This window comes from Microcaecilia unicolor, chromosome 2 (assembly GCF_901765095.1).
Source record: "Microcaecilia unicolor chromosome 2, aMicUni1.1, whole genome shotgun sequence".
In the NCBI taxonomy this organism is placed as follows: Eukaryota; Metazoa; Chordata; class Amphibia; order Gymnophiona; family Siphonopidae; genus Microcaecilia; species Microcaecilia unicolor.
In genome coordinates, this window is record NC_044032.1 from 421,639,448 (window position 1) to 421,653,806 (window position 14,359).

At 45.9% G+C, this 14,359-nt stretch overlaps 1 protein-coding gene across 1 annotated transcript in view; it reads left to right on the forward strand.

Moving 5' to 3' along the window:
• DAPP1 (dual adaptor of phosphotyrosine and 3-phosphoinositides 1) overlaps nt 1-14,359 on the forward strand; it is a 110,187-nt gene that overhangs the window by 71,618 nt on the left and 24,210 nt on the right. Inside the window, exons 4-5 of the mRNA XM_030190738.1 lie at nt 2,297-2,427; nt 13,322-13,369. Of these exons, the coding sequence (XP_030046598.1) occupies nt 2,297-2,427; nt 13,322-13,369 (179 nt within the window). The remainder of the gene's footprint in view (nt 1-2,296; nt 2,428-13,321; nt 13,370-14,359) is intronic.

Here is a 14,359-nt window from a genome sequence, read left to right on the forward strand (position 1 = left end):
AAAGCAAGAGCAGAAAATTGGAAGGGCCAATAAAAATGAAAACACACCAAAAAAACAACAACATTGTTTTGGGAGATGCACAAAGCTTACAGTGCTGGTTGTAGCCAGTCTAAAGCAAATGTTATTTTTCAAGTAATGCACAAAGGGATTTTCCGTAGTTCTAATGTATGCCATTGGTAGCCACCGAGAACCTCATGTAAATGCATAACAGTGAGCTCAGTAGTATTCTAATGAGCATTCCAGAGCACCTAGCTGTAACTAGCTAATTTTACAGCTGCTTTGGAGCTGTTGGAAGAGGAGAGAAACACAAACGGGCAGCTTGCAAAGGCTGCCTGCTTGTGTATTTATGTATTTGTTATATTTGTATCCCACATTTCCCCACATATTTGTAGGCTCAATGTGGCTTACATAGTACTGGAGGGCCTTTGCAGGCTCCGGTGTGAACAAATACAAGGTGATGTCGTGGTAAGATAAAGTGCTCCCTTCCATCCCCCCACCCCCCCGGGCGACTCCCAGTGACACCCCAAATCTTTAAGATTCCCTGTGTCCAATGAACCCCCCCCCCCCCCCCACAGCAAGAATCCGCTGAACCCCCTCCCAACCCCCCTCCCCTGGTGGTCTAGTGACCCCCCCTCTTCCCCTCCCCATACCTTGAAAAAGATGGAGGCAGGAGCATATCTTGAAAAAAATGAAGACACACCTCCTCCCTCCTGCCTCTGGGCCCTCCCTGCACAAAATGGCAGTGCCCAGCCCCTGCCCGGTGCACCCTGTGCAGGGTAGGCCCAGAAGCAGGAGGGAGGAGGTGTGTCTTCATTTTCTTCAAGATATGGAGAGGGAAGGAGGGGGTCACTAGACCACCAGGGCAATTGTTGCTGCAGGGGGGGTCAGTAGGGGATGAAGGGCAAGGAGGGGAGGGGTGACTAGACCACCAGGGTGGTTATTGCTGCGGGGGGGGGGGGGGGAGATTGGGAGGGGTCACTAGACCACCTGGGTGATTCTTGCTGGGGGGGCATGGTCCACTGGGACCACCAGGGATTATGAAATGGAAGGGGTAGGGGGTCACTAGACCACCAGGGAGTTTTTTGAGTTGCATGGGGGGATCAAGAGGGGAGATCAGCTGGACTCCGGTGGACCCCCTTTCGACCCCACCCCCAATCCATGCAATTCAAAACTTAAGTTATGGCAAGCTGTCAAATGCATTTGACAGCTCCAGGTTGCAAACAGTGAGCGATGCTGAGAAGGGGGATCCATGCATTTCATTGCATGCAATACCCTTTGTGTGTTGATTGCTGTTTGCAACCTGGTAAATTTTCCCGCAGCACTTGTATGTAACGGGTGCCACTGTGCATCAGCCACTTAGTATAGATCTTGGAAACTAATATCATTGGACTGTGCTGAATTCTTCATCTTGTCCCCTGAAATATTAACGTTCTGGTCTTTGTCAGCTTCCAGTAAAGCTAAACCACTGCTGCTTAATGAGAGCTCTAGTTAAACAGCAAAGGAGGGAAAGGCTGCACTTGAAAACGCATCCATTGAATTTCATTATGAACAGACACTATTGCATTTTAGCCTACTAGATTATTATCACAACATTGTCTTGGGTCTCACAGCAGGCACCCTGTTTTACTAGGTAAACTTCAGAATCGGTTTGCCTTCATGCCTCCTGATCATTTCTTTAAGGAGGTTCCTCAGCAACACTCAAAGTGGGAGCATGGATAGACAATTGGCTTGGACACAGAAAGACAATTGAAGCCAGACCTTGACATACCCTGCATTTTGCATCTTTTTCAGGGACTCCTCAGTGACCTTTGATGTCACATGGTGACCTTGCCAAGAGAAAGTTTGATAGTCTGTGCAATTGATACCCTAAGGTTAAGTGTACAAACAAGACAGTGACCCCTTCCTCTCTCCCCAAAGGAAGTGCCTAACACAGAGCTAATAAATGTAACTGTTCCAGCGTAGTAGATGACACCCACTCTCACCATAGTTTTTATACTGTAGCAGATATGCATTGTAAGGTGGTTATTCAAGTCAATAAACATAAACCAAAGCAAGACTTGTATTTTTCCACAGGGATTTTTTTTTTACACTAAACTTTTGTTGCGGCAAACATTAAATTCTGTTGTCATTTACATTGCTGAGCACAAATGGGTTACAGAAATATAGGCCGCCCTTGTCTGATATTTTCATAATTCATGTTCTGTGGTTATTTTGTGTCCTGTAGATGAAGATCAGATTTTAAAATAAATTTCCCAAGACACAGAGTTTTCACAGAGTTGGGCTCCTCTTTTTCCAGGGACTCTGATCGTGCTGAAGAAACCCTATCCTCGAAGAGTAGAGGAGCCGTCTATCTATGAATCTGTCCGTGTTCACACAGCCATGCAGTCGGGGCGGACGGAGAGTGACCTCATTCCCAGTGCTCCCTCGGTGAGTTATCCAGCAGTTGCCGTGAGCCGCTCGAATAATTGTGAGATAGGTGCCTACATGTGAATGTTCATCTCATCATTGGGAGGAGCCTTAGTGAATGCAGATACCCTGTAGTGTGAAATTGCAGCACAGTGAATTGTCTATGAAACCTAATTGAGTTGGTTCATTAAAAATAAAGTTACAAGGGCCCTTTTGCTAAACCGCATAAGCATCTATGCGCACCCAACATGCGCCAAAATGGAGTTACCGCCTGGCTACTGCGTGGCTCTTGCAGTAATTTTATTTTTGGCACATGTCCAATACGCGCGTCCAAAAAATAATTTTTATTTTCGGATGTGCATATTGAACGCGCCAAGTGACATTTGACTCGCGTAGGTCATTACCGCACGGTTACTGCATGAGACTTTACCGTTAGGTCAGTGGCTGACGGTAAGGTCTCAGACCCAAAATGGTCGCATGGCAATTTTCATTTTGCTGCACGTCCATTTTCGGCAAAAAATTTAAAGAGCTATTTTTTTGCAGGTGCACTGAAAAATGATTCTGTGCATGCCCAAAACAGGCGCCTACACTACTGCAGGCCATTTTTCAGTGCACCTTAGTAAAAGGACCCCTCAGTTTTGTCTGGGATTGAAGTCTTGTAACACATAATGCTATGCACAGTCATTTACACAGCAGTAGGACTGAAAATAGATGGACCGTACAGGTCTTTATCTGCCATCATTTACTATGTTACTATGTTATGTTAGTATGAACAGAGGTACATCATACATAGTTAACGTGTCAGCTGATAAAGACCTGCACAGTCGATCCAGCCTGCCCAACAAGGTGGCCAGAGTTCAATCTGGCACTCTGCACAAGTTCCACTTCTTCCTGATTGAACATTTAATCTTTATTTCTCCCTGCCAATTTTAGGGCACAGAGTATAGAAGTCTGCCCGGCACCGGTCCTAATTCCCATTTATTGGTGATGCTGTCGAAGCCCACTCCAGCCTTGATCCTGATCTGTTTTAGCCATTTACAGGACCCAGACTGCAGAAGTCTTATTTCCCAACCTCTGAAGCTGCTGTTGAAGCTCAGTCAGTTACGGGGCCATTTAAGTTTTCCTTTAATTGGATTCCATCCTTTTTCTATATAGTGTTCCTCTGTGTTTATTTATTTTTTTACATTTGTACCCCGCGCTATCCCACTCATGGCAGGCTCAATGCGGCTTACATGGGGCAATGGAGGGTTAAGTGACTTGCCCAGAGTCACAAGGAGCTGCCTGGGCCGGGAATCAAACTCAGTTCCTCAGTTCCCCAGGACCAAAGTCCACCACCCTAACCACTAGGCCACTCCTCCACCCACGCATTCTTGAATTTAATGTTTAATTAAGGCTTGATATACCACCTTTCTTAAAAAATAAACCGTACAATACCAAAAATACAACAAACAATGAAAACAACTACAATAATCAGATAGGAAAGGGAAAAAAACCCACACGCAGAGTTGCTGGACCAAAGGACAGCTCCACTGGACCATCAGCCTAACCACCTGATGGGAAGGCAATAGATAACAGATGCATTTTAAAGGCAGCACGAAATCTGAGGTAAGTCTGTTTGGATCTGACTTCAGTGGGAAGGCTATTCCACAGCAGAAGCGTAGCCAGGTTGTGACGTCAGGGGGAGCGGAGAACAGACTGCATAGGCGCGTGCGGACTGATGTGCCACAGAAAAATAGACGCCATAGGAAGTCCATTTGGGGGAGCAGTCACTACCCTGGCAACCCACCTTGCTGCACCACTGTTCCTCAGGGAAGGGGTGCAACAGAGAAACACTGAATGTCTGGTGGAATGAAGAAGAGAACAGTGAAGAGGTGGGGTGGATAATTGATTAGAATAGGCAGAACGGAGTAACCGAGCTGGGGCATAGGGAGTAATAACAGAAGAAAGATAGGCCGGGGTACCCAAATAAAGGACCTTATGAGTCAGTTTTAAGATTCTGTGTTGAATTCAAAATCGAATAGGCAGCCAGTGAAACTGAGCAAGAGGAGAAGAGGCTTGATCAAAACAGTGGGCTATGCTAAAAGTCTGATAGCAGTGTTTTGAACTGTCTGCAACCTTTTCAGTGAATTCCATCTTTGTTGAATGTAACTACTGATTTCTTATAGTACAGCTAAGTTATCTGATGCTGTTGCAGAGTTCAACCCAATTTAAAATACTATTTCAACATCATCTTTCTCATCAACACCTAATACTGAAGTTCAACCTTCGACTGATGCTCTTGCTAGTTACTTTTCTTCTAAAGTAGATAAAATTCATCAATCTTTTGATTCTATGACTAACTGTGATTGTTGTTGGGAAAATAAGGATAAAGCACTGTCTGGGATTCCTGTTGATAGAGAGTGGTCTATTTTTGGGCTAGTCTTTTTTCATGATATAATGCCTTTTATGAGGTGGCTTTCAACCACTTCTTGTCCTTTAGATAGTTGCCTTTCTTTCTTAATGAACAATCCCTCTTAAGATGGCTTAATTGGTGGTTGTTTTGTTTTTGGTTTTTTTTGTTAACCTGATCATGGATGGTTTTCTCCAGCTATGGGGAAAATTGTTCTCTGAGGACAAGCAGGCTGCTTGTCCTCACATGTGGGTCAACGTCCACATCTGCCCAGGAAACAGCAAATTTTCACCAGCAAAATTAAAAAGTTTTGCCAGAGGACCGAACCTGGTCAAATTTCGCTCTCCTCACCGACGATACAGTTACCCAGGAGATTAACAAGTTCTCCAACACTCACTGTCAATTGGATAGCTGCCCCAGCTACCTATTAAAATCCACCCCACACCGCTTCATAATAGACCTCACATCCCATTTAAACTACATGCTTCAACAAGGTCTCTTCCCTAAGGAAAAAGGCAACATCCTACTCACCCCATTACCAAAAGACACCAAGAAAAAAAACAAATGACATTACCAATTATCGCCCGGTAGCATCTATCCCATTGGTAGTCAAATTCATGAAAAGCATGGTAACCAAACAACTCAATGATTAAGTAAACAAATTCACAATACTACACGAATCACAATCAGGATTTCGCCCTCTACACAGTACTGAAACAGTACTAATTACTCTCCTAACTAAATTCAAACAGGAAATAGCAACAGGTAAAAACACACTTCTCCTCCAATTCGACATGCCCAGTGCGTTCGACATGGTCAACCATAAAATACTACTAAGACTCCTTGATTACTTCGGGATTAACGGAAACACACTTAATTGTATCAAGGGATTCCTAACCACTAGAACATATCAAGTGAAATCAAGCTCAAACATATCATCACTGTGGAAAGCAGACTGCGGAGTACCTCAAGGATCACCATTATCACTGATCCTCTTTAACCTGATGATGACCCCACTAGCCAAGTCCCTGTCCAACCAAGGCCTTAATCCATTCATCTATGTGGATGACGTCACAATATACATCCCTTACAAACACGATCTGACAGAAATCACCAATGAAATTAAGCTCAGCTTGAACATCATGGACTCATGGGCAAATGCATGCCAACTAAAACTCAACACAGAAAAAACACACTGTCTCATCATCACATCCCAATACAATACGTATAAACCCACAAACATAAACACCCCAGGCTACACCCTTCCTATCTCAGACAGCCTGAAAATTCTCGGCATTACAACCAAGCAAAATCTACAATAAAGAAAATGTTTCACTCAATGTGGAAACTCAAACCCGTGAAACCATTCTTCCCGAGGGAAATATTTCACAACTTGATACAATCACTGGTACTAAGCCATGCAGACTACTGCAATGGAATCTATGGGGGTTGCAAAGAACAAATCATAAAGAAACTTCAGACTGCTCAAAACACAGCAGCCAGGCTTATATTTGGAAAAACGTGGTTTGAAAGCACCAAACCCCTACAAGAAAAACTACACTGGCTCCCAATCAAAGAACGGATTGCTTTCAAAATCTGCACCCTGGTTCATAAAATTATTCATGGCGAAGCCCCGGGATACATGATAGATCTCATAGACCTACCAACCAGAAACACTACAAGATCAGCACGAACATACCTAAATCTCCACTACCCAACTTGCAAAGGACTCAAATACGCATCCAGCTTTTCGTATCTAAGCGCACAACTATGGAACACACTGCCAAAAGTCATAAAAACAACATATGACCACCTAACTTTCCGGAAATCACTAAAAACAAACCTATTCAAAAAGGCATACCCCACTGACCCAACATAAAAGCCTGAATACCTGCAACACAACAAAACCAAAGCTCAGAATAGACATAACCCAACTCTTCCCCCTAAGATCCCCTAACGAGCTTGTCACACAGGAACCTTATTATTCCACAATATCACCTTGTATTTGTTCATACCAGTATTGTCGAATGCCGATACGTTAATATGTAAGCCACATTGAGCCTGCAAATAGGTGGGAAAATGTGGGATACAAATGTAACATCCTATATAATAATTCTCACCTCCAACAGGATGTGCTTGGGACCGTGCCTGCCGGAAGTGGTCTGCTAGGCAGGCACACACTGACCTCAGTGACATCAGTGACAGACAATTTGGCAAAGCAAAACAATCTGAGTGCTGGTCATTAGGACACAGGGTTGATAGGAGAGTTTTAAAAGACTGAAGGAACCGAAAGTGTTACATGGGGGGAGGGGGGAGTTCTGAACGACTGAAAGACATGAACATTTGGGAAAGGAAAACAATCTGAATGCTGGCCATTAGGACACAGGGTAGATAGGAGAGTTTTAAAAGACTGAAGGAAACAAAAGTGTTAAACTGGAGAAGGGGGGGGGGGGGGGGGGAGTTGTGAATGACTGAAAGACGTGCAAATTTGGGACAGGAAAACAATCTCAATGCTGGCCATTAGCACACAGGGTACATAGGAGAGTTTTAAAAGACTGAAGGAACCAAAAGTGTTTGGGGGGGGGGGGGGGGGGGGGAAGCCTTACGGAACCCAAAGTGTGGGAAGGAGGAGGAAAAGGAGGTGAGGGAACGGGGTGAGGGGCAGGGCCGTGCCGATGCGGTCAGCGGGGTAAGCGCCGCAGGGGGGCGCCCACCTCTGGAGGGCGCCGCCGCGGTGCTTACTCTCGCCCCGCGAGGCCTTTAAATCTTTTACCTGGTCGCAGCAGCGTCAGTGAAAGCGCTGCTGACGTCTCCCTTCCCTTGCACTCATTGGTTCTCTGTGTCCCGCCTTCTTCTGACGTCAGAAAGAAGGCGGACACAGACCAAGAGCGCGAAGGGAAGGTAATGTCGGCAGCGCTCCGCTTTCACTGACGCTCATAGGCGCCCCGTATAAGAGGCTTGGGGAGGCTTAGTGACCTTTCCCGCCCATGCTGCATTGCCTCCCCCCCCCAAACGTAGCCACTTTCCCTCGAGGCCCGCTCATCCAGACCTGCCAAGTCCGGAGTCTCCCGCACTCCCGAGTCTGGGCCGGCAAAGTGGGAATTAAAGTCTCCTCTTCAGCGCGAGTCGCGCGATAAAACAACAAAAAAAAAAGAAGCAAGAGCGGGGCCGTGGCAGCCTTCAAGCATGGGCTGTCTGCGCTGCAGCCGCTCCTCTCTCTGCCCCTGGAGGAGCAGGAAGGAAGTTGACATCGACTTCCTGCTCTGCTCCGGGGACAGAGAGGAGCGGCTGCAGTGCCGATAGCCCATGCTGAAAGCTGCTACGGTACAGCCCCGCGCTTGTTCCAGCAGCCAACTGTTGCTCCTGGGGGCTCCAAAGCGGTTGAAGCTGCGTGTGGTGTCGGTCCTCCCAGCTGATTCCTGCACTTTGGGTGCGTGTAACGTGTGTTACCTTTGTTTTTTTTTGTCTGGACTCGGGGCGCTGCTGCTGAAGAGGAGAAGCAGCAGCAGTGGCCAACAAATTAATGCCAGGTGGAAGGGGGAGCGAGAGGCACTAGGCAGGTATAATGGAGAGAGTGGGAAGATGGGGAGAGAAGGAGGGGACATGGAGAAGGGCTGGAGTCCTGGAGAAAGGGAGAAGCTGCTTAAAATGAGGAGAAAATGGGAGGGGGGGGGTGAAAGAGGGAAGACACTGGAAGGAAGAGTAGGGAGAGAGAAACTAACAGGAGGAGAAACATTGAAGGATGGGGAGAGAGAGGGGGGCATGATGAATGGAAAAGGGTAGAGAGAGAGACACTGGATGGAAAAGGGGATAGAGAGAGAGAGAGACACTGGATGGAAGGATTGGGAGAGAGGGGGTAGATGTTGGATGGCAGGATCGGGAGAGGGGGTAGACGAATGGAAGGACATGGAGAGAAAGAGGGAAGAGGAAGACAGAAGGATGGGGAGATAAAGAGGGAAAACGGATGGAAGGATGAGGAGAGGGGGGGGTAGACGGGACGGGAGAGAAGAGAAATCACTGGACTGGACATGTAGGGGAGGGCAGGGGAGAGAGGAGGATTGCTGGCTATGGATGGAGGAGGGAAGGGCAGAGAGGGACAAGAATGGACATGGATGGGAGGGCAGGACCCAGGGAGAGAGGAGAAATTGCTGGAAATGGATATAGAGCAAGAAATGAAGAAGAAAGGAGAAAAGTAAAGAAACAAATGGAAAGGAAGTCCTGGAAATGGAGTTAAGAGGACAGATAGCAGCAGACTCAGATACTGGCCAGCATGATTGGAAAAAGAAAGTCACCAGACAACAAAGGTAAAAAAAAATCATTTTATTTTCATTTTAGCGTTTGGAATATGTCTACTTTGAGAATTTACATCTGCTATCTTATTTTGCAATGTATAGCAATTTGTTTCTAAGAATATTGCTGACAATTCCTGTCAGTGTAGCAAGTGGTGAGCGATCATTTTCACCGGGGGGGGGGGGGGGGGGGGGGGGGGGCGCCAACTGATAGTCTGCAGGGGGGCGCCAGAGACCCTAGGCACGGCCCTGGTGAGGGGCATTAGGAACAGGGGAGGGGGCCCTGTCACACACTCTTATTCTCACACACACACACTGTCACACAGACAGTCTCACTCTGTCACACACCCGCACATTCACTCTGGCTCTCTCTCTCTCAAACATACACACTCCCAGGAAAACCTTGCTAGCGCCCATTTCATTCGTTCCAGAAACGGGCCTTTTTTACTAGTAAATAAATAAAATCCCTGTATAGAATCTCTATGCTAACCAGAATGTCTGGTCTCAGTCATGCACTTAAAACATAGATAGACCCTCAGAGAGTACAGAGTAAATGACTACAAAGTAAAAATAGAAAGATATACACAAATTAAACTGAACCTCCAAGAAACCACAACTTTGTATGCAGTACAACACCATAGAAAGAGGAACTGCAACTCTCCCTGTACTATGCAAAATATAAAATTAGCAGATATAGGGGTCCCTATACAGCCATCGGCACACAAAATTTTGCTAACTGTCACTGGCATTATGCCTGGAAATTCAGTGCCAGGCCACATCCGAGCTTTGACATTAAATTTCTGGGTTTCCAGAGCTGGCTAACACATAGCTGGTTAAGTGCGATACCCAGGACTTTACTAGCTATGGGTTACTGAATAAAGATAGGACTGACTTTTATGTTGTCCTATTTATGCGGTAAACCTGGACAATTAAGTGGTGAATATAGGCACTTAACTGGCTAAGTTCTGACTCCACCCCCGGAATACCCTAAAATAGTCAGTTTTGAGTTCAGTGCTAATCGGTTATTTTCAACTGCATTAACTGATAAAGTGCCGCTGAAAATGACTGGTTAGCCCTGAACAGCTGATTTAACTGACCAAGAGCTGTTTCTGGCTGGTTAAATCACTTTGAATATCGATCCGTTAAATTCCAAAAAATCTACATATACAAAGCACCAAATTGAACATATTTTTTTCTATCTTTATTGTCTGGCAATTTCATTTTTCTAATCATGTTGATCTCAGTTTCTGGTTTCTGCTGTCCTCTGCCTTCTCTTAACTCTCCTTCCAGGTTCTCCAGTCCAATTTTTCATCTCTTTCCCTATTCCTTGCCACGATTCCCCATCTTTTTTTCCTCAGCCTTTCATTTCTCCCTCTCTGTCCAAAATCTCCCCCTTGCTCTCCTCCATTAAGGGGAAGTTATCAACATTGGCTATGGTTAAGACAGGTTATTTTACCACAGGGTCCCATTTTATACAATGAGACCCTGTGGTAAAACAGCATGTCGTGGTAAAAATAACCCTTCTTAACAGTAGCCCATGTTGATAACTTCCCCCCTGAGCATTTTCCCTCTTTTGCTTTCTCTCTCTCTCTCTCTCTCTCTCCATCCCCCTCCCCCTCCATGTCTGGCATTCCTGTCTTTCTCTTGCTATCCCTTCCCTGTGTCAAGCATCTCTCTCCCTCTCTCTCTCCTCCCTGTGTCTACCAGCTGCCCACCTATTTCTCTCCTCCTATATCCAGCATCTTCCTTCCATCTCCCTATGCTCCCTGAGTCCCCTGAGTTTTGTCTGTCTCTCAATTCCCACCTCCCGTGCCCAGCATCTGCACTGTTTCCCTTTCCCTCCCAATGTCCAGCATTTCCTGTCCATTTTCCTATACCCTCATGTCCAACATTTCCCCTCCATCTCTATTTCCCTCTATGTACAGTCATCTCCCCCTCTATCTCCTTACATATCCTGTTTTCATATGCTCTTCCATATCTAACCCCCTTCATCTGTGTGTCCCATCTCCTTTGCCCCTGTGTTCAACAGCTCCCTATGCCCTCCTTATGTTGAGTATCTCCCCTTCACCATAAAAACATGACGGCAGATAAAGGCCATATGACCTATCCAGTCTGCCCATCCTCTGTAACCCCTAATTCTTCCTGTTCCTAAGCGATCCCACATGCTTATCCCATTCCTTTTTAAATTATGGAACAGTCCTCGACTCCACCACCTCCACCGGGAGGCTATTCCATGCTTCCACCACCCTTTCTGTGAAATAATACTTCCTTAGGTTGCTCCTAAGCCTATTCCCTCTTAACTTTGTCATATGCCTCCTCATTCCAGAGCTCTCCTTCATTTGAAAAAGGCTCTCTTCCTGTACATAAATGCCCTTGAGATATTTAAACGTTTCTATCATGTCTCCTCTCTCCCTCCTCTCTTCCAGCGTATACATGTTGAGGTTCATAAGCCTGTCCCTATCATTTTTGCATTCAAGACCGCTTACTAATTTCGTAGCCGCCCTCTGGACGGACTCCATCCTGTTTATATCTTTCCGTAGGTGCAGTCTCCAGAACTGCACACAGTACTCCAAATGAGGCCTCACCAGAGACTTATACAACGGCACTATCACCTCCTTTTTCCTGCTGGTCATGCCTCTCTTTATGCACCCAAGCATCCTTCTCATATGCCTCACCATGCCCCATCTCTTCCTTTTATCTCTCTGTCATCCTATCCAGAATTTCCTTTCTATCTCCCAATTCACACCTCCCATGTTCCCATTATCTGCACTCGCTCTCTTGATCTCTCCCCATGTCTAGCATCTGCACTCTTCCCATGTACAGCTTCTCTCCATTTCCCTTTCTGTGTCCAAAATCTTCCCTCCATCTCTCCCTCATCATGTTCAACATCTCCCTTTACAACCCACCCATCCCCATTTGATCCAGCATCGGACTCTGTGCACCTTTGACCCACTCATGTCCAACAAATCTCTTCAGTCTCCCTATGTTCCCCCTATGTCCAGCATCTTCTCTCCCTCCCCTCCATCCCATGATCTGACATCTCTCCCTTCCCTCCCCCTCTCCTCTCCACCCTGTGATTTGACATTTCTCCCTCCCTCCCTCCCTTCCATCTCATAGTCTGGCATCTCTCCTTTATTCCCTCTCTCTATCCTTCTCCTCCACCTCATGATCTGACATCTCTCCTTCTCTCTTCCTTCATCTGTCCCCTCTATCCCTCCACCCCATTGTCCAACATCTCTCCATCCTCCCTCCCATTTTTCAACATATCTCCTTCCCCTCTTCCCTGGGGTCCAACATCCCTCCATCTCTCCCCCCCTCCCATTGTCCAGGACCTCCCACTGCTTCCCTCTCCTCAAGCTCTAGATTTAACATATCACCCTCCCCTTTGGGGCCAATATTTGTCTCTATATTTTTCCTTCCCTCTCATTGTTCAGCATGTCTCTCCCCTCCCTGCCCAAGTCAGGTATCTCCCCCTCTCTCACTTAACCCTCCCTCCCTCTCTCTCTCTCAACTCTCTCCCCCCCCCCCCCCCCCCCCCCCCCCCCCGCCAGGCAATCCAGCAGCTCCCCTGGTGTACCTTCCAACACTTCTTCTCTCATCCACACCTGGCAATGGTAGCATGTTATAGAACATTGCCCAGACTGGCCCGACATCTTCCCTCAGAGCTGCCCCCTGCCCCCTTGATGCTGCCCAGGCCAGTCCGATGTCTTCCCTCAGCAGCACCCCTGAGGAAATGGAAAGTTTCCAAAGATAAACTTTTAGAAACACTACTTTCAGGCATGTCTATCAGATTTTCCAGTTGAAGCTGTTAAGTAGAGCTAGGAGATGGAAGTGTGCACAACAAACATACGTGCAAATAGACAAATTGAGCAAAAACTGGTACTGACCATTCTTGTTTGCCTTACTTTCCAAGGCACCCACTGTGCTGACACCAAACTTTTCGGAACAAAAACTGAGAGAGGAAGGAACCCGATTTTTGTTACTTTGATATCTTGATCTGTAAATGTACATGAAAGGAAAAGAAGCTGCTTCCACTGCAGGGTCTGCTAAATGCAGCATGAAACCACTTTTCTAGTCCTCAGGTGCTGAAACTAGATATTCAGAATTTTTATGCATTTGGCTTGAGAACTATCGAGCTTGCCAGTAGAGATCTTAGACATCAAGAAGAAAAAGAATCATGTGTAGTGGAATTGATAACGGACATGATGTTATTTCTCTTTTTCCATTTTCTTTACAGCTGGGCACTAAAGAAGGATATCTCACAAAACAAGGAGGCCGTATAAAGGTACCGTAATGAAACAAGGATATTCTACATGTTCATTTTCTTCCTTGTTCCCCTTGGAGCCTATTCACTAAGCTGCATTGGTGCATACTAACTGCCGCATTAACAGCTAGTTTCCGCACTAACTACCTAACACAGAAAGGGCTGGGAAACAGGTGGAGAATGCACTTTAGGGGTCAACGCACAGGTAGTTAACATGGCAGATAATGAGGCACAGTTAATGCCACCTGAATAGGTGTGACTAAGTACATTTCCCCCAATATTCAGCAGGCAGCGCTTTGACTGTCCGCTGGCAACATTCAACCCAAATATTCAATTTCCTTTTCCGGTGACTGGCATTGAATATCCAGGTTTTTCAATGCTGGCTAGCACATGATTGGTTAAGTTGATGTCAAGACTTAACTAGCCATGGCTTAGCTGGCAAAAATAGGCCCGCTTTTTATTGCCGGTTAAGTTCCGAATATCAGGATTAATCTAGTCATGTCCCTGGAACACCCTCAACATCGCCAACTTTATTTTCAGCACCAATCAGGCATTTTCAGTGGTGCTAACCAGTTAAATGCTTCTGAACATGATCTTCCGAGATGAGAGTTAATCAGTCGGCGGCCTTTCCCAGACAGTTAATGTGCTCTGAATATTGGGCCCATTGTGTTATCTGCAGTGCAGTTCATGCACTCAGTGAAGAACTTGCATTAGCTGCATGGTAGAATGTTGATAACAGCCTCAACTGTTTAACATAAAGGCTTTGCAATTACTCCCTGTTAATTTTGGCTCTTGACCTGCTGTAAGTGCAAAATATTATCTCACTTTAGTAAACAGGCTCCTAACAGTTAGTGCACTCTAATTCCCATGTTAAGTTAACTACTCCTGCCAGAAGTCTGCTCCAAAAAAAAATCAAAATTTTGTGTACAAAATTTGCAAATTCTGCAAAGTTCTGCAAGTTTATTTGTCACAATGTAAACAACAATTTTGCTAATTATTATCCAGAATTTC